Source organism: Hyperolius riggenbachi, chromosome 12 (assembly GCF_040937935.1).
Source record: "Hyperolius riggenbachi isolate aHypRig1 chromosome 12, aHypRig1.pri, whole genome shotgun sequence".
Taxonomy (NCBI): Eukaryota; Metazoa; Chordata; class Amphibia; order Anura; family Hyperoliidae; genus Hyperolius; species Hyperolius riggenbachi.
In genome coordinates, this window is record NC_090657.1 from 215,695,734 (window position 1) to 215,717,686 (window position 21,953).

The window sequence follows — 21,953 nt, forward strand, 5'->3', positions numbered from 1 at the left end:
TAGTTTTGGAGGGTCATTTCAACGTAATGGAGGGGGACAGAGGAGAAGGGGGCATGAGGAGAGCCTCTTACACATGCCTGCTCTCCCTGTTTTTAAATTTGCATATGGAATAAGGTATCCTTTCAAGACAGGGGGAGTAGTACATAGATGATACACATAGAAAAGGGGGCTGCAAATGGAATGGGAGGGGGCTGCTGTACATGGATGATACACATGGAAGAGGGGGCTGCACATGGAATGGGAGGGGGCTGCTGTACATGGATGATAAACATGGAAGAGGGGGCTGCACATGGAATGGGAGGGGGCTGCTGTACATGGATGATACACATGGAAGAGGGGGCTGCACATGGAATGGGAGGGGGCTGCTTTACATGGATGATACACACGGAAGAGGGGGCTGCATATGGAATGGGAGGGGCTGCTGTACATGGATGATACACATGGAAGAGGGGGCTGCACATGGAATGGGAGGGGCTGCTGTACATGGATTATACACATGGAAGAGGGGGCTGCACATGGAATGGGAGGGACCTTTTATTGGGCTCGATTCACTAAGCGGTGCTAACCCAGTAAAAGACTTTAGGCGTGATAGCCATTGCACCACGCTGGTGAAAAGCTAGTTTAGGCGTGATAAGTTTAGATCGCGCGCAAAGCAGCGCCATTAAACTCTATGTGAAGTGCACAAGACTTTGCTAGCGCAAAACTTTTGATCAGCTGTGCACTGCGGTGCTAACCCAGTTGGTGCTTAAACTTATCACGCCTAAACTTATCACGCCTAAACTTATCACGCCTAAACTGAGTTTAGGCGTGATAAGGGGCTTTTTACCAGGATGCTAACTGTTAGCACCACTTTGTGAATCAAGCCTCTTGTGTTCACATCTATTCATTCTTCTTGTACAACTAGTTTTATGTTGCTGCTTCCTCATCTTGGAAAGTACCAGAAAATCGTGTCTTCCCTGTTTTTATTTCGGCAGGGTACTTTTCCACACGGCATCGAGATCCTGACCACAGCCGACTACTTTGCGGTTGGGAATAGAGCAAACTGCTTCCTGAACATCAGGTAAGAATGATGGGCAGCTATAAGGCCTCAGTCATCCTCCGTAAATGATGTCATACTGGGAGTGTACCGGTACATCTGGGGTCCACACAGTAATACAGCCAGTGTGTGCACGCAAGCCAATCGCTTCTGTGGGATCCAGTGACATCATCAGTGTGAGGCGTCTTACACATGGGCAGCTGCAGGCAATGCATCCTCCACCAGTCAGCTGCTACAGGGCATTGGTAAGACACTTGCAAGTGCTTGACCTGGACAGTGGTGAGGCGTCCGTCCCTTAGACTCAGATGTCTCATTCAGCCATGTAACTGCTCTGTGTGTCAAACACGTTCACATGTGGTGAGAAATGCTGCCAATCGGTGACCTAAAATTGCAACCAGAAGGCTTTAGCTGGCTAGCACACTAAAGAAGTTTATAGGAAGACCCCATGACTCCCCAGGGCTCAGATACTATCCTTCACGTATTGTAGATTTCACATGGACATGATTATCGGTATACTGGGTAACAAGACAGATACTCATAATCTGTGAACAGCTGAAGATTCTCCTAGTGACTTATCATTCGTGTTTATGCTTTTCTCGCAGTGTGTTTGCCGCTGGTTTCCCAGAATACACTGCTGCAATGATCGATCATCTGGTCGCAATGAAGATTAACCACTGGGACAGGTGAGCTTACACTCTTCAAAACCTCCCCAAGCATATAATCTCCATATTTATCTCCCTTTTCCATCCTATCAAGGAGAAGACCGAAATGTTTTGTCTGGAGCTCTTTTTTTTGCTAGCTATACATTGCATGATCATCAGAACATGATGGCACATGGGTGTAGAAAGATATCTTGCTTGGTTAATCAGAATGGTTCCCTGGCCCCACAGACTGCAGTCATTATGCCAGTGTTTTCATAAACCGTCACCTTACAGCATATATACAATTGACTGCTCAAGTTGGGCTAAGGGTTAAAGGGATACTTAAGTCAAATAAAAAAAAAAATGAGTTTTACTCACCTGGGGCTTCCCTCAGCCCCCTGCAGCTGTCCGGTGCCCTCGCAGCATCGATCCAATCCTCCTGTCCCCGCCGGCGGCTGCTTCCGGTTTCGGCGACAGCCGCCGACAGGCTGGGAACGCGAGTGATTTTTCGCATTCCCAGCCACAATAGCACCCTCTATGCTGTTATTGCGGCCTTCTTGCCACAATAACAGCATAGAGGGCGCTATTGTGGCTGGGAACGTGAAGAATCACTCGCGTTCCCAGCCTGTCGGCGGCTGTCGCTGAAACCAGAAGGAGCCGCCAGCGGGGACACCAGGATACGAGGGCACCGGACAGCTGCAGGGGGCTGAGGGAAGCCCCAGGTGAGTAAAAGTCATTAGGGCTCGGAAAAGGGCTCAGTTGAGACAGTGGCAAAGCCCCAGATGGTTGGAGCTGGAGTAAATAACAGGATGGGAGGAGCTGGAGTGAAGAATAGCAAGGGTAGAGCTGGAGTAAAGAATAGGGAGAGTGGAGCTGAAGTAAGGGGCAGGAAGGAAGGAGCTGGAGTAAGAGGCAGGAAGGGTGGAGTTGGATTAAGTGGCAAGAAGGGTGGGGCTGAAGTAAGGCTAGAGTAAACACCAGGAAGGGTGGGGCTAGAGTAAAGCTGGGGAAGGGTGGGGCTAGAATAAGGATATAGAAGGGTGGGGCTAGAGTAAAGCTATAAAAGGGTGGGGCTAAAGTAAGGCTATAGAAGGCTAAAGCTAAAGTAAGAGCCACAATGGGTTGTGCTGGAGAAAGGCTAAGGGTGGGTACACTTGTGGGCTTGGAAGAATGATGCTGTAGTAAGGGCAAGGAAATTTGAGGCTGAAGTAAAAGTCATGAATGGTGGGTGTAGGGACCATAAAGGGTGGAGTAGAAGTGAAAGACCACGAAGGACGGGGCAGGTTTAAGGGCCATGAAGGATGGGGCAGGTGTAAGGGCCATGAAGGATGGGGCAGGTGTAAGGGCCATGAAGGATGGGGCAGGTGTAAGGGCCATGAAGGATGGGGTAGGTGTAAGGGCCATGAAGGATGGGGTAGGTGTAAGGGCCATGAAGGATGGGGCAGGTGTAAGGGCCATGAAGGATGGGGCAGGTGTAAGGGCCATGAAGGATGGGGCAGGTGTAAGGGTCATGAAGAATGGGGTCAGTCTAGGGGCCATGAAGAATGGGGCAGGTGTAGGGGCCATGAAGGATGATGGGGGCGGCATTAGGGGACATTCAGAAAAGGGGCAGGTATCAAGGCCATGAAGAATGCGTTGAATCTAGGTACCATGAAGGATTGGGTGGCATATTGGGCAGCACAATGGTTTAAATTCCAGACAGGTCAACATCTGCACAGAGTTTGTATGTTCTCCCCATGTCTGCGTGAGTTTTCTCCGGGCAACCCGGTTTCCTCCCACACCCCAAAAAACATACAGATAAGTAATTGGCTTTCCCCTAAAATTAGCCCTAGACTGTGATACATACACTACATGATACATACATACATAGACATATGACTATGGCAGGGATTAGAATGTGAGCTCCTCTGAGGGACAGTTAGTGACAAGACAATATACTCTGTACAGCGCTGTGTAATATGTCAGTGCTTTATCAATACTAAAAAATATAGAAATTCAGGTGTAAGGGCAATGAAGAATGAGGCAGGTCTATGGGCCATGAAGGGTGGGGCTGGAGTAAGGGCTGGAAGGATGAAGCAGGAATAACGAAGGACAGGCCAGGTGGGATTGGTATAAGGGGAATTACTGTTTCCTGTAGTGCGCCCTGTCACATGTTCCTCCACGAAGGGGGCGCTGTTGAGGTCGCACACTTCTGCTCAGCTGGAGGGCTTCCAGACCTTCACAATGTCAGTGATGTCACCTTCATTCCCGTCAGAGTAGAGGGCAGTCAAGGTCAATGTACAAAGCCACAAGAGAGGGCTTCCCTGTCACATCCTGACTGCTTGCAGTAATAAGGCCATCCTCTTGTCTCCTAGCTGGGAATGCTCTCTCGGTCGTTCTGTATAGGAGACACTACCGTGTAATATTGCTTCACAATAGGCCTGCTTGTGCTGCAGAACACAATGTAGCTCCCAACTGAGACTCCTGCAAATATTTGTGAACATGACATCCTGCCGGGCACACACTCTGATAGATGGGTGTGTGGGCGGAGATGTTTGCATTCACACGCGGACAGAAATGCTAGTACCCCTCTCCCTAACGATAAGAAGAACCCAAGATTGTCTCCGAGATGACTTGAAATTGAGAAAAGTCATGGGCACCTGTCATTTCTTCCACCATTATTGCCATGAAACCTAATTTTGAGGTTGAATTCAAGAGAATATATCCGATAATAACAATTGAAAATGGCATGGATAAAAGTCACAGGACCCGTAATCTTATATTACAGGAAATCACTGCAGACAAGCACAGTAAGGCCGCTGCATATGGGGAAGGGGAGGCGGGATGTGCCTGAGGAAGGGGGAGGGGCTTACTCCAGGGGAAAGGGCTTTTGCTGGGGAAGTTTTTTGCTCCTGAGGAAGGGGAATGGGGTGACAGGGGGTTGCTCCTGAGGAAGCGGTACGGGGCGGCGGAGGGGTTGTTTCTGAGGAATGGGAGGGGGGGGGGATGCTCCTAAACAAGGGGGGGGGGGGGGCTGCATGGTCCATGTGTGACATTGAAGTTGAGGCATGCAGCAGCAGTATAATTGCTATGTGCAGACAGTGCACGTCAATAGAACGGTTTCTTCCGTCTGCATATAACACACGTTGCTGTAGGAACACTGCTGGCAGTAGTGACGGTAATCTTGTTGTGTGCTGTTTGTGCACAGCAATATTACCACTGGTTTGTGCATCAACCCCATTGTAACTTTTTTTTTTAAGTCCCAGTCTCCGAGGCTATCATACGTGTGTTTGATTTACTGCTTAGTATAACAATCCTACGGTTAGTGTCAGTGTAGCTGCAAATGGCCTGCTTATTCCAGAGCAGAAACTCTGCAGCAACCACAGAGCTTGCGTCTTCAATGCCATGGTCATTAGGAACGTAAGGTAACATGTATCTGTCAGGTTATCTTCTCCCTGCAGTGCTTGTCACATAACTGCAGAACTCCAGTAACTGTTTGATCAGCAGTACTAACATGAAGCTCCTCCCCCGATCCCTCCAAGCCCCTCCCTCCGATCCATAGGTTAGGAGTGTGATACTACTACAACAAAGGGATTGAAAACCTTGTAGAAAAGATATGATAAATGCTTAAATGAAGGAGGAGATTATGTGGAGAAGTAATCAAAAGATACAGTGTGTCTGAAATAAACTGAATAAAATCGACTGTTACTTTCCAGATGACCCGCTTAAAAAAAATAAATCAAGTATCCTTTTGGCAGCAGCGTCTGTTGACAGCCATTGGCCTCAATTCACTAAGCTTTATCAAACACTTTATCAAACGTTTGATAGTTTACCTCATGGGTAAAATCTTATTTTGAATTCATTAAGGTGTTCTAGATTATCCTCTATAATAAAACCTGTGTCCCTGCATGTGCCTCCTGTCTCTGTGTAGCGTTGTCCGTGCTCTTTGTTACTGCGCATGTGTGCAGCACGGACCCAGAGACAGGGGGCCGGGGCCGGGGGCCAGGGAGCCGAGCAGGTGGCGTGCCAGCGGCCGGCCGGATGTGCGGCGGGTGAGCAGCCGGTGGTCGTGAGCGGGCGTGCGCGCATGGTGGCGGAAGGCGGGCGTGTGGGTGGCGCATGTGCCCAGAAACACAGTCCTAGTGCCCGTTTTTAAACAGGCTTACGTCTACTAGTAGATTTATAAACATTTGATAAATATATAACACCTTAGTGAATTCAAAATTAGATTTTACCCATGAGGTAAATTATCAAACGTTTGATAAAGTGTTTGATAACGCTTAGTGAATTGAGGACATAGAGTACATGGTCAGGTTTGGCTTGAAGTTGAGAAGCAAGTGGCCAGTGTGAGATCAGGCCATGCTGGGTGACTTCTCACACACACCTCAGTGCTGCCTTCTATGCCTGAGTCCTGAGAAGACAGCCTCTGCTAGAGAGCCAATGACATGAGCCTGTGTTCATGCTGTGTATGCGGCCTGCATGCCGGCTCCGGTTACTGTAGTGTGTCCGGGACATGACAGTTATCACCTGTACAAAACCCCAAACCAGCCCAACAGGTGGAGCAGAAAATACCACAAATCTCAGGTGAAAAATAGCAGCGCCACCAGCAACATTCTTTTCAAATATACAATATCCAGCAAGAGACACTGAAACAAGCCTGCGGGTCATACGAGGTTACACAAACACACCGCGCTCCCTTCTCGCATATTCTACAAAGGGGAAGAGAACCTGCCATGTATCTGAGCCCTGATCACACTGCTGACTGCTCTGCACATTATATATTATACAAAGGGAAAGAGAACCTGCCATGTATCCGAGGACGAGCCCTGATCACACTGCTGACTGCTCTGTACATTATACAAAGGGAAGAGAACCTGCCACTTACCCAAGCCCTGATCACACTGCTGACTGCTCTGCACATGATATATTATACAAAGGGGAAAGAGAACCTGTCACTTCTCCAAGCCCTGATCACACAGCTGACTGCTCTGCACATTATACAAAGGGGAAGAGAACCTGCCATGTATCCAAGCCCTGATCACACTGCTGCCTGCTCTGCACATTACATATTATACAAAGGGAAAGAGAACCTGCCATGTATCCGAGCCCTGATCACACTTCTGCCTGCTCTGCACATTATATATTATACAAAGGGGAAGAGAACCTGCCATGTATCTGAGCCCTGATCACACTGCTGCCTGCTCTGCACATTACATATTATACAAAGGGAAAGAGAACCTGCCATGTATCCGAGCCCTGATCACACTGCTGCCTGCTCTGCACATTATATATTATACAAAGGGGAAAGAGAACCTGCCATGTATCCGAGCCCTGATCACACTGCTGCCTGCTCTGCACATTATATATTATACAAAGGGGAAAGAGAACCTGCCATGTATCCGAGCCCTGATAACACTGCTGACTGCTCTGCACATTATATATTATACAAAGGGGAAGAGAACCTGCCATGTATCCGAGCCCTGATCACACTGCTGACTGCTCTGCACATTACATATTATACAAAGGGGAAAGAGAACCTGCCACGTATCCAAGCCCTGATCACACTGCTGACTGCTCTGCACATTATATATTATACAAAGGGGAAAGAGAACCTGCCATGTATCCAAGCCCTTATCACACTGCTGACTGCTCTGCACATTACATATTATAGAAAGGGGAAGAGAACCTGCCATGTATCCAAGCCCTGATCACACTGCTGACTGCTCTGCACATTACATATTATACAAAGGGGAAGAGAACCTGCCATGTATCTGAGCCCTGATCACACTGCTTACTGCTCTGCACATTACATATTAAACAAAGGGGAAGAGAACCTGCCATGTATCTGAGCCCTGATCACACTGCTTACTGCTCTGCACATTACATATTATACAAAGGGGAAGAGAACCTGCCATGTATCCAAGCCCTGATCACACTGCTGACTGCTCTGCACATTACATATTATACAAAGGGGAAGAGAACCTGCCATGTATCTGAGCCCTGATCACACTGCTTACTGCTCTGCACATTACATATTATACAAAGGGGAAGAGAACCTGCCATGTATCCGAGCCCTGATCAAACTGCTGACTGCTCTGCACATTATATATTATACAAAGGGGAAGAGAACCTGCCATGTATCTGAGCCCTGATCACACTGCTGCCTGCTCTGCACATTACATATTATACAAAGGGAAAGAGAACCTGCCATGTATCCGAGCCCTGATCACACTGCTGCCTGCTCTGCACATTATATATTATACAAAGGGGAAAGAGAACCTGCCATGTATCCGAGCCCTGATCACACTGCTGCCTGCTCTGCACATTATATATTATACAAAGGGGAAAGAGAACCTGCCTTGTATCCGAGCCCTGATCACACTGCTGACTGCTCTGCACATTATATATTATACAAAGGGGAAAGAGAACCTGCCATGTATCCAAGCCCTGATCACACTGCTGACTGCTCTGCACATTACATATTATAGAAAGGGGAAGAGAACCTGCCATGTATCCGAGCCCTGATCACACTGCTGACTGCTCTGCACATTACATATTATACAAAGGGGAAAGAGAACCTGCCATGTATCCAAGCCCTGATCACACTGCTGACTGCTCTGTACATTACATATTATACAAAGGGGAAGAGAACCTGCCATGTATCTGAGCCCTGATCACACTGCTTACTGCTCTGCACATTACATATTAAACAAAGGGGAAGAGAACCTGCCATGTATCTGAGCCTTGATCACACTGCTTACTGCTCTGCACATTACATATTATACAAAGGGGAAGAGAACCTGCCATGTATCCAAGCCCTGATCACACTGCTGACTGCTCTGCACATTACATATTATACAAAGGGGAAGAGAACCTGCCATGTATCTGAGCCCTGATCACACTGCTTACTGCTCTGCACATTACATATTATACAAAGGGGAAGAGAACCTGCCATATATCCGAGCCCTGATCACACTGCTGACTGCTCTGCACATTATATATTATACAAAGGGGAAGAGAACCTGCCATGTACCTAAGCCCTGATCACACTGCTGACTGCTCTGCACATTATATATTATACAAAGGGGAAGAGAACCTGCCATGTATCTGAGCCCTGATCACACTGCTGACTGCTCTGTATATTAAACAAAGGGGAGGAGTACCTGCCATGTATCCAAGCCCTGATCACACTGCAGACTGCTCTGCACATTATATATTATACAAAGGGAAAGAGAACCTGCCATGTATCCAAGCCCTGATCACACTGCAGACTGCTCTGCACATTACATATTATACAAAGGGGAAGAGAACCTGCCATGTATCCGAGCCCTGATCACACTGCTGACTGCTCTGCACATTATATATTATACAAAGGGGAAGAGAACCTGCCACGTATCCGAGCCCTGATCACACTGCTGACTGCTCTGCACATTATATATTATACAAAGGGGAAGAGAACCTGCCATGTATCTGAGCCCTGATCACACTGCTGACTGCTCTGTATATTAAACAAAGGGGAGGAGTACCTGCCATGTATCCAAGCCCTGATCACACTGCAGACTGCTCTGCACATTATATATTATACAAAGGGAAAGAGAACCTGCCATGTATCCAAGCCCTGATCACACTGCAGACTGCTCTGCACATTATATATTATACAAAGGGAAAGAGAACCTGCCATGTATCCGAGCCCTGATCACACTGCTGACTGCTCTGCACATTATATATTATACAAATGGGAAGAGAACCTGCCACGTATCTGAGCCCTGATCACACTGCTGACTGCTCTGCACATTATACAAAGGGGAAGAGAACCTGCCATGTATCTGAGCCCTGATCACACTGCTGCCTGCACTGCACATTACATATTATACAAAGGGGAAGAGAACCTGCCATGTATCTGAGCCCTGATCACACTGCTGACTGCTCTGCACATTACATATTATACAAAGGGGAAGAGAACCTGCCATGTATCCGAGCCCTGATCACACTGCTGACTGTTCTGCACATTACATATTATACAAAGGGGAAGAGAACCTGCCATGTATCCGAGCCCTGATCACACTGCTGACTGCTCTGCACATTATATATTATACAAAGGGGAAGAGAACCTGCCATGTACCTAAGCCCTGATCACACTGCTGACTGCTCTGCACATTACATATTATACAAAGGGGAAGAGAACCACCTGCCATGTATCTGAGCCCTGATCACACTGCTGCCTGCTCTGCACATTACATATTATACAAAGGGAAAGAGAACCTGCCATGTATCCGAGCCCTGATCACACTGCTGCCTGCTCTGCACATTATATATTATACAAAGGGGAAGAGTACCTGCCATGTATCCAAGCCCTGATCACACTGCAGACTGCTCTGCACATTATATATTATACAAAGGGGAAGAGAACCTGCCATGTATCTGAGCCCTGATCACACTGCTGACTGCTCTGCACATTACATATTATACAAAGGGAAAGAGAAACTGCCATGTACCCGAGCCCTGATCACACTGCTGACTGCTCTGCACATTATATATTATACAAAGGGGAAAGAGAACCTGCCACGTATCCGAGCCCTGATCACACTGCTGACTGCTCTGTACATTACATATTATACAAAGGGAAAGAGAACCTGCCACTTACCCAAGCCCTGATCACACTGCTGACTGCTCTGTACATTAGATATTATACAAAGGGGAAGAGAACCTGCCACTTACCCAAGCCCTGATCACACTGCTGACTGCTCTGCACATTACATATTATACAAAGGGAAAGAGAACCTGCCACGTATCTGAGCCCTGATCACACTGCTGACTGCTCTGCACATTACATATTATACAGAGGGGAAGAAAACCTGCCACGTATCCGAGCCCTGATCACACTGCTGCCTGCTCTGCACATTACATATTATACAAAGGGGAAAGAGAACCTGCCATGTATCTGAGCCCTGATCACACTGCTGACTGCTCTGCACATTACACATTATACAAAAGGAAAGAGAACCTGCCATGTATCCGAGCCCTGATTACACTGCTGACTGCTCTGCACGTTACATATTATACAAAGGGGAAGAGAACCTGCCACGTATCCAAGCCCTGATCACACTGCTGACTGCTCTGCACATTACATATTATACAAAGGGGAAGAGAACCTGCCATGTATCCGAGCCCTGATCACACTGCTGACTGCTCTGCACATTATATATTATACAAAGGGGAAGAGAACCTGCCACGTATCCGAGCCCTGATCACACTGCTGACTGCTCTGCACATTATATATTATACAAAGGGGAAGAGAACCTGCCATGTATCTGAGCCCTGATCACACTGCTGACTGCTCTGTATATTAAACAAAGGGGAGGAGTACCTGCCATGTATCCAAGCCCTGATCACACTGCAGACTGCTCTGCACATTATATATTATACAAAGGGAAAGAGAACCTGCCATGTATCCAAGCCCTGATCACACTGCAGACTGCTCTGCACATTATATATTATACAAAGGGAAAGAGAACCTGCCATGTATCCGAGCCCTGATCACACTGCTGACTGCTCTGCACATTATATATTATACAAATGGGAAGAGAACCTGCCACGTATCTGAGCCCTGATCACACTGCTGACTGCTCTGCACATTATACAAAGGGGAAGAGAACCTGCCATGTATCTGAGCCCTGATCACACTGCTGCCTGCACTGCACATTACATATTATACAAAGGGGAAGAGAACCTGCCATGTATCTGAGCCCTGATCACACTGCTGACTGCTCTGCACATTACATATTATACAAAGGGGAAGAGAACCTGCCATGTATCCGAGCCCTGATCACACTGCTGACTGTTCTGCACATTACATATTATACAAAGGGGAAGAGAACCTGCCATGTATCCGAGCCCTGATCACACTGCTGACTGCTCTGCACATTATATATTATACAAAGGGGAAGAGAACCTGCCATGTACCTAAGCCCTGATCACACTGCTGACTGCTCTGCACATTATATATTATACAAAGGGGAAGAGAACCACCTGCCATGTATCTGAGCCCTGATCACACTGCTGCCTGCTCTGCACATTACATATTATACAAAGGGAAAGAGAACCTGCCATGTATCCGAGCCCTGATCACACTGCTGCCTGCTCTGCACATTATATATTATACAAAGGGGAAGAGTACCTGCCATGTATCCAAGCCCTGATCACACTGCAGACTGCTCTGCACATTATATATTATACAAAGGGAAAGAGAACCTGCCATGTATCTGAGCCCTGATCACACTGCTGACTGCTCTGCACATTATATATTATACAAATGGGAAGAGAACCTGCCATGTATCCGAGCCCTGATCACACTGCTGACTGCTCTGCACATTATATATTATACAAATGGGAAGAGAACTTGCCACGTATCTGAGCCCTGATCACACTGCTGACTGCTCTGCACATTATACAAAGGGGAAGAGAACCTGCCATGTATCTGAGCCCTGATCACACTGCTGCCTGCACTGCACATTACATATTATACAAAGGGGAAGATAACCTGCCATGTATCAGAGCCCTGATCACACTGCTGACTGCTCTGCACATTACATATTATACAAAGGGGAAGAGAACCTGCCATGTATCCGAGCCCTGATCACACTGCTTACTGTTCTGCACATTACATATTATACAAAGGGGAAGAGAACCTGCCATGTATCCGAGCCCTGATCACACTGCTGACTGCTCTGTACATTATATATTATACAAAGGGAAAGAGAACCTGCCACTTAAGCCCTGATCACACTGCTGACTGCTCTGCACATTACATATTATACAAAGGGGAAGAGAACCTGCCACGTATCCGAGCCCTGATCACACTGCTGACTGCTCTGCACATTACATATTATACAAAGGGGAAGAGAACCTGCCATGTATCTGAGCCCTGATCACACTGCTGACTGCTCTGCACATTACATATTATACAAAGGGAAAGAGAAACTGCCATGTACCCGAGCCCTGATCACACTGCTGACTGCTCTGCACATTATATATTATACAAAGGGGAAAGAGAACCTGCCACGTATCCGAGCCCTGATCACACTGCTGACTGCTCTGTACATTACATATTATACAAAGGGAAAGAGAACCTGCCACTTACCCAAGCCCTGATCACACTGCTGACTGCTCTGTACATTAGATATTATACAAAGGGGAAGAGAACCTGCCACTTACCCAAGCCCTGATCACACTGCTGACTGCTCTGCACATTACATATTATACAAAGGGAAAGAGAACTTGCCACGTATCTGAGCCCTGATCACACTGCTGACTGCTCTGCACATTACATATTATACAGAGGGGAAGAAAACCTGCCACTTATCCGAGCCCTGATCACACTGCTGCCTGCTCTGCACATTACATATTATACAAAGGGGAAAGAGAACCTGCCATGTATCTGAGCCCTGATCACACTGCTGACTGCTCTGCACATTACACATTATACAAAAGGAAAGAGAACCTGCCATGTATCCGAGCCCTGATTACACTGCTGACTGCTCTGCACGTTACATATTATACAAAGGGGAAGAGAACCTGCCACGTATCCAAGCCCTGATCACACTGCTGACTGCTCTGCACATTACATATTATACAAAGGGGAAGAGAACCTGCCATGTATCCGAGCCCTGATCACACTGCTGACTGCTCTGCACATTATATATTATACAAAGGGGAAGAGAACCTGCCATGTATCTGAGCCCTGATCACACTGCTGACTGCTCTGCACATTACATATTATACAAAGGGGAAGAGAACCTGCCATGTATCTGAGCCCTGATCACACTGCTGACTGCTCTGTACATTACATATTATACAAAGGGAAAGAGAACCTGCCATGTATCCAAGCCCTGATCACACTGCTGACTGCTCTGCACATTACATATTATACAAAGGGGAAGAGAACCTGCCATGTATCTGAGCCCTGATCACACTGCTGACTGCTCTGTACTTTACATATTATACAAAGGGGAAGAGAACCTGCCATGTATCTGAGCCCTGATCACACTTCTGACTGCTCTGTACATTACATATTATACAAAGGGAAAGAGAACTTGCCATGTATCCGAGCCCTGATCACACTGCTGACTGCTCTGCACATTATACAAAGGGGAAGAGAACCTGCCATGTATCCGAGCCCTGATCACACTGCTGACTGCTCTGCACATTATACAAAGGGGAAGAGAACCTGCCATGTATCCGAGCCCTGATCACACTGCTGCCTGCTCTGCACATTACATATTATACAAAGGGAAAGAGAACCTGCCACGTATCCGAGCCCTGATCACACTGCTGACTGCTCTGCACATTATATATTATACAAAGGGGAAGAGAACCTGCCACTTACCCAAGCCCTGATCACACTGCTGCCTGCTCTGCACATTACATATAATACAAAGGGGAAGAGAACCTGCCATGTATCCGAGCCCTGATCACACTGCTGACTGCTCTGCACATTATACAAAGGGGAAGAGAACCTGCCATGTATCCGAGCCCTGATCACACTGCTGACTGCTCTGCACATTATACAAAGGGGAAGAGAACCTGCCACGTATCCGAGCCCTGATCACACTGCTGACTGCTCTGCACATTACATATTATACAAAGGAGAAGAGAACCTGCCATGTATCCGAGCCCTGATCACACTGCTGACTGCTCTGCACATTACATATTATACAAAGGGGAAGAGAACCTGCCATGTATCTGAGCCCTGATCACACTGCTGACTGCTCTGCACATTATATATTATACAAAGGGGAAGAGAACCTGCCATGTATCTGAGCCCTGATCACACTGCTGACTGCTCTGCACATTACATATTATACAAAGGGAAAGATAACCTGCCATGTATCTGAGCCCTGATCACACTGCTGACTGCTCTGCACATTACATATACAAAGGGAAAGAGAACCTGCCATGTATTTGAGCCCTGATCACACTGCTGACTGCTCTGCACATTACATATTATACAAAGGGGAAGAGAACCTGCCATGTATCTGAGCCTTGATCACACTGCTGCCTGCTCTGCACATTACATATTATACAAAGGGAAAGAGAACCTGCCATGTATCCGAGCCCTGATCACACTGCTGACTGCTCTGCACATTACATATTATACAAAGGGGAAGAGAACCTGCCATGTATCTGAGCCTTGATCACACTGCTGCCTGCTCTGCACATTACATATTATACAAAGGGGAAGAGAACCTGCCATGTATCTGAGCCCTGATCACACTGCTGACTGCTCTGCACATTATATATTATACAAAGGGGAAGAGAACCTGCCATGTATCCGAGCCCTGATCACACTGCTGACTGCTCTGCACATTATATATTATACAAAGGGGAAAGAGAACCTGCCACTTCTCCATGCCCTGATCACACTGCTGACTGCTCTGCACATTATACAAAGGGGAAGAGAACCTGCCACGTATCTGAGCCGTGATCACACTGTATAGGGCTTCATTCTGAACACATTTTACTCACACTATTATGCTGGATACACACTTCACGTTCCCGCACTGGATGCGCACGTCGACTCGATTATTTCCGAGCATTTCCGAGCGCATTTCGATGATTGTTAGGTCGATTTACATGTAAAGTATGCCAAATCGACCTCACGATCCACCGAAACGTGAATAGACGGGCACATCGAGTGCGGAAAATGCACAGTGTGTATCCAGCATTAGAGCCAGTGAGGAGTGTTTCTGTATGCTGGACGTGCTGGACACAGTCCTCCATAGTAATGCCCACAGTGAAAACTGTTCTCTGTAAATGTCATTTTCTTCACATAAAACATGAAAAGATGGAAAAAGCCTTTGTATTGCTAATTGCTAGTAATTACTGGAATATATATGTGGCATTTAGAATTTTAGGAAGCATTGATGATTGTCATTTAAAGTCTAAACTGCTGGCAACAAAAGTGAGTACACCCCTAAGTGAACAATGCAATGTTCACACCCCCTCCCTTGCCTCCGCTTTTTGCCCTCCATGCCCTTGGTGCCCATCTCACAAGGGTCATAAAATGAGTGTGGCTATCGTTATCTTCACACCCACAAAAACACCTCATCTGAAGCATAATCCCCTGTATCAGAGGAAGGGAAGGTTAATAGTTGGACCTCCCAGAGCTCTGGGCTCTCCTGCAATCCCAGGGCTCCTCCCCTATAGTTACGCCCCTGGAACAATGTCCGAATTCCGTCCAGTGAGACATTTTCCCTCCCTGGGGTCATGTGACTGGTTAGTGTTACAAGGTCTCAGGTGTGAATGGGGAGTGTGGTACATTTGGTGTTCTCTCTCTGACTCTCTCATACTGGTCACTGGAAGCTCAAAACAATTGTGCTCTACATAAAGATGATCTAGGCTATAAGATTGCCAACACCCTGGAACTGAGCTGCAGCACGATGGCCAAGACCATACAGCGGTTCCACTCAGAACAGGCCTCACCATAGTCGACCAAAGAAGTTGAGTACCCAGCATCATGTCCAGAGGTTGTCAAATAAAGGGAGGCACACAACATATCAACACATTGGGCAGAATTGTGACATTCTTCACATAGGGGTGTACTCACTTTGTTGCCTGCGGTTTAGACATTAATGGCTGTTTGTTGAGTTATTTTGATGGGACAGCAAATATACACTGATATACAAGCTGTACACTGACTATGTTACATTGTATTAAAGTGACATATCTTTAGCATTGTCCCATGAAAAGGTACAATAAAATATTTACCAAAATGTGAGAGGTGTACTCACTTTTGTGAGATACTGTTATAGACCTAAACATCCTATAACATGCACAAACATGCTTTTCTTCTAGGGAAGAGAGGGAGAACAATTAGACACCAGGGAATGCTGTATGAGGGAGGGGGCTACACTAAACACCAGGGAGCAATATACAGGGGATGGAGAAGGGCACTACACCACCAGAGAAGCGTTATGGGGATGGTGTTGTTGAAAGTAGCAGCTTAGATTTCTATCTTTAGGCTTATACTCAAGTCAAACTATATATCTGGTGTCTCAAGGCAAAAATAAGTAGGGATGGACAATCAGATGCAAACAATTTTGAGTTGATGCAGCATTATGCAAATTTATGCAGCTTGAACATGAACCAATCAAATTCTGCAGAAGTAAAATTTGATTGCTTCATTCTCACAGCTGCATGAATTTGCATTCCAAATTTGCATAATCCTACATCTACTGGAAATGATTTACATCTCATTGACCATCCCTAAAAATTAGTACTTAGGATTATACTCAGATCAGTTTATATTTGAGTACATAAAGTAGCTCCCCCTGGTGGTCAGGCCTGGACTCCACAAGCTCTATGAAGCCCTTCCTAGTGCTTCATAGAGCCGGAGCAGTTATATTCAGCGCAGGAGATTTGGGTGCAGCCAGCGACACCATAGGGTGTAATAGGAATTACGGCTATAGCAGCGCACACTGAGTAACTCCAGCGCCGTCAGAAGACTGAGTAGAAGTTACATTTTAATACACTATAATTCGGCCTCCAGCTATAGCTGGAAGCTGAATTATATCATTCCCCATCATCCACGTGGGCCTAGAGGGGGAATAGTAATTAATGTCGCCAGGAATTGTGCAGCAGCAGGATAAGCCAAAGTCTCCCGGCGCCATTTACATATGTACGCCATAGATACCCCTCAGTGTTCTCCCCAGACATTTTTTCCAGCCGGGTGGCATGAAAAAGTAGCCGGGTGGGGCAAGATGATAGAATGCAGGGCCGGTGCTTCTCTGCACAAGTCTGCTTATAGTATAGCAGGAGGTGAGCCGATGACTGCCGGGTGGTCACCAAAACTAGCCGGGTGGAGCACCCGGCTAAAAGAACCTGGGGAGAACACTGCCCCTTCAGGTGTTTTCTTCAAGTTCAGGAACAGACTACAGTCCAAGGGGCCAGGTGAGGTGAATAGAGGGATGGTGGACCAATTAGGGAGTTAAGTTTAGTAGCCGCAACATTGGCTATGTGCGCAGGTGCATTGTCCTGCAATAAAAGAATCCCTTTGGTCAACTTTCCATGGCATTTCACCTTAATTTCCCCCTTCATCTGGTCGATTAGGTTAGCATAATACTGTCCGGTAATACTAGAGCCCTGAGATGGGGAGTTCACCAACATAATACTGGCTTTGCCCCTGACAACGGATGCCAGTGACTTTTTTTGGGCCGATTCCTGGGTGTGGAACTTCTTTGGCTGTGGCGCCATTCCTTTGACTGTTTTTCGGTTTCAGGATCATAGATGGGGAGCCAGGTTTCATCCTCAGTCACTAACTTATCCAAAAAGTCCTGCACAGCTTCCAAATGGGCCAAACGGCTTTGGATGCTCCAACTCGTTCCTTCTTCGGATCACTGTTCAAACATTTCGCACCCACTTTGATGAAAGCTTGTGCATGTGTAGGATAGGGGTGATAACAAAGCAAACATGCTCCTGTGAAAGGTCCAGTATCTGCGCTATATTTTTTGCACATATTCACCACTCCTCAACAATCAGCTCAGGGAGAGCGTTGCAGGTTGCTGCGTCAGAGAGACGCCACAAAACTCCCCGGCATCTTTAATACCATTCCCTCTCCAAGGGAGATGCAATATGGAGCCTGGCTACCGCTGGCGCCCAAATTACCCTTACTCGCCCCATACAGCATTACATTGCGGCACCGTGCTCCAAAACAAACTGCTTCACACTGCAGGGTTCGTCTAAAATGGATAAATGCCCAATCTTGAAACAAGGTATTCCAGGTTTTGACAGTGCTGTAGGAAGGACACTTCTCCACCATTGTTGGTGACATCTCATTGTGAATGTCCTTTCCTGACTTACCCTGGAGGATCAAAAACGTCATGACGTCCCATAACTCCAATGACGTGAAACTTGGCAAGAGCAAGTTCATAAACGCTCTACCCCCATGTTATCACATACCAGTCGGTGCAGGATCTAGAGAGCCAGTCCATTAGCACAAATTGTAAGAGAAGGATCCACAGACCAGACTTGGCTTGATGAAAAAATGTCTGTTCTTTATTCGAAAATTCCACCTGACAAAAATGAAGTGCAATAAAATCATAGCTTCTGCGCGTCACAGCTTCTCACTAAAAGAATAAACCGTTTGAAGAATCACAAGCACCTGATATTTAGAATACATAGAATATAGAAATCTTTGTCATTGTAACAACTGAAATTGTACAACGAAATTCTGAAGTGCAATTTTCCAGAAAAAACAAAACAACATAAAGGGACTCCATTCCTACATTTGCATTGCACACTCCCTTTATCAACATGACCACTTAGCAGCATTTAACATGGTAATGGCTGAAGGATAAAAACTATTATTTAATCTGTCTTATGCTGGAAATACACAGCTCGATTCTGAGCCATTTAGATGGCTCGATAGATAATTTCCGACACGTCCGATTTCCCGCCCGATCATTTCGCCGCTCGATTCTACATTGAGGACAATGTAAAAAAATAAGAAACATGAGCGGAAGATAAGAGAATTGCTTGCGTAATTGAGCGGGGCATCGATCAAGCCAGAGAATCGAGCGGCAAAATCGAGCCGTGTATGCCCAGCAGTATGCCTGGTACACACCATGCAATTTCCCATCAGAAAGATGGGTCGATAGATAATTTCTAACAGATCCAATCGGATTTCTGATTGTTTTCTGATCGATTTTCTGATCACTTCTATGCAAAACGATCAGAAATCAGATCGGACCTGTGGGAAATGATCTATTCGACCTATCTATCTGACGGGAAATTGCATGGTGTGTACCAGGATTTAGTTTTTATAAGTCTAAAATGTTTTCCAGAAGGCAGACGCTCAAATAACACGTCCTGGATGTGAATTCAAGTTGAATGTGGAAGCCCTATTGGTCACCAGTCTATGGGGTATTATTGTATTAAAAACAGAACTAAAATCAATAAAAAACAATCGTGCATAATGCCCTTGCTGCTCCAGCATGGTGGACAGCAGCCACCGCATCCTCTGTAGACCTATTTGATCCATAGGCAAACTGATGTTGATCGATCATGGGAGGAATAAAAGACCTGTTATGGTTCCTGATGAGCTTCTCAAAACACTCCATAATCACAGGGGTCAGTGCAACTGGCCTTTAGTCATTAAGACTAGTGATGTTCTGTTTTTTGGCCACAGGAATGGAGGATTTTAAACAAGATGGTACAATTGATTGAGACAAGGACTGATTAAAAATCCAAGTAAAGACCCAAGCTGGTTGGTCTGCACATTCTTTAATACACGTCCTGAGACGCCATCTGGTCCAGCTGCCTTTCGTGGGCTGATGGCCCACAACGTGCGTCTCACTTCATGCCCCCCAATACAAAAGGGGTACTGTTATTGATATCTGAATGGGGTCTACACAATTTGGGAAGGAGACAGGCGGCACCTTCATACTGTCCTTTACTGCTGACCCATACACGCGTGCAACTTTCTCGGGGTTCCCATTGCATGGGCCCCGTATGTAAGTTTTGTTTTTATGCTATTTTTATGCTATTTTTAAGCTGTTTTTACTATGAAAACTCTATATTAAACGGTTTACACTTAGAGTTGCCGTTTGTTTGTTTTTTATGATGTTTACTGATATCCATTCGTGAGAGGAATCATTGCTGAATTGGTGGATCCTGGACAGACTGTTGCTTCCTGATGTCCTACCAAAGCGTTGATACAACCTTATAATGTGGGTTGTCACCAGCTGGTAAGCCTCTTTCCTTTTTTGGGTATCCATGATTGCAGAGCTGTGCCGTGAACCCAATATTTATTGTGGTGGAGATTTGCCTGCTTTTATCCTTTGTTGAAGACTCGTCTTTTGTTTTTGGACTCTGCGCTGAGCATATATAATTTATCTGTTTGTGAACTCTGGACATCGTTCTTCTCTCAGCAGCGGCCACTTTGTTTCCTTGGCGCTGATACACATATGCAAACTTGTCATATGCCCACATACTCATTTTTTTGTGTCATCTGGAAGGCGGCAAAGCCAGGAACTTATCAACACCCCACCATAGTGCAGCTCCGCCTGGTGATGGAGTCTGGACTCAAGATGTTTTGAGGTATCCTGTGGCATCTGTTGTGAGGTGGTGGGGCCTTCATGGATCAGACTTCTCTTTCCAGCATATTCCAAGATCTGCAGAATTTGTATGCTGAAAAAAACATGATTAGTCAGACCAGGCCCTCACTATAGGCACTTTCATTGGTGGACAGAGGTCACATGGCACTGACTGGTCAGCAAGCTCTCTTTCATGGACATCATTATGTTTTCAGCATTTTGTGCTACAGTAACTCTTCTATGGGATTGAATCAAACAGGAAGCTGTCACTCCCTCTTGGGCTCCTATGACTTTATCTCTGGTTTTTCAGTTGGAATGACCCTGTCATGTAACCATCATAATTTAGTCCTTGTCCAAGTCCCTCCGATCCCTATGCTTGCCCATTTCTCCTGCTGCTAACATATCACCATAAAGGAGTGGCACTGACTGCGTACTTAGGCACTGTTCTAAATAGAGCCAGATCTCTAAAAGCCAGTGGGAGTAGACGGTGCAATCAGCTTCCTGGGAATTATCCTGCAGCTTCCACTTTTGTGTTTGTTTTGGTCCATGTCTGGGTTTTTCTAGCTGTGAATGGTTTGGTCCATGTCCAGATTTGACTAGCTGTGGATGGTTTGGTTCATGTCCAACGTTTTCTAGCTGTGGAGGATTTGGTCCTTCTCTAGGTTTTTCTAGCTGTGGATGGTTTGGTCCATGTCTAGGTTTTTCTAGCTATAGATTGTTTGGTCCATGTCCAGATTTTTCTAGCTGTGGAGGATTTGGTCTATGTCTGAGTTATTCTAGCTGTGGATGGTTTGGTCCTTGACCGGGTTTGTCTAGCTGTGGATGGTTTGATTCATGTCTGACTTTTTCTAGCTGTGGAGAGTTTGGTCCTTTTGTAGACTTTTCTAGATGTGGATGGTTTGGTCCACGTCCAGATTTTTCTAGCTATAGATTATTTGGTCCACGTCCAGATTTTTCTAGCTATAGATTATTTGGTCCATGTCCAGGTTTTTCTAGCTGTGGATGGTTTATTGGTCCATGTCCAGGTTTTTCTATATGTGGGTGATTTGGTCCATGTCCAGGTTTTTCTATATGTGGGTGATTTGGCCCATGTCCAGATTTCTCTATATGTGGGTGATTTGGTCCATGTCCATGTTTTTCTAGCTGTGGATCGGTTGGTCCTTGTCTAGGTTTTTTTATCTGTGGTTGATTTGGTCCTTGTCTAGG

General features: G+C 46.2%; 1 protein-coding gene across 1 annotated transcript in view; it reads left to right on the forward strand.

The window, feature by feature from the left end:
- LOC137542290 (tubulin-specific chaperone D-like) overlaps positions 1-21,953 on the forward strand; it is a 343,085-nt gene that overhangs the window by 229,801 nt on the left and 91,331 nt on the right. The window contains exons 18-19 of the mRNA XM_068264095.1: positions 975-1,060; positions 1,639-1,719. Coding sequence (XP_068120196.1) covers positions 975-1,060; positions 1,639-1,719 — 167 coding nt within the window. The remainder of the gene's footprint in view (positions 1-974; positions 1,061-1,638; positions 1,720-21,953) is intronic.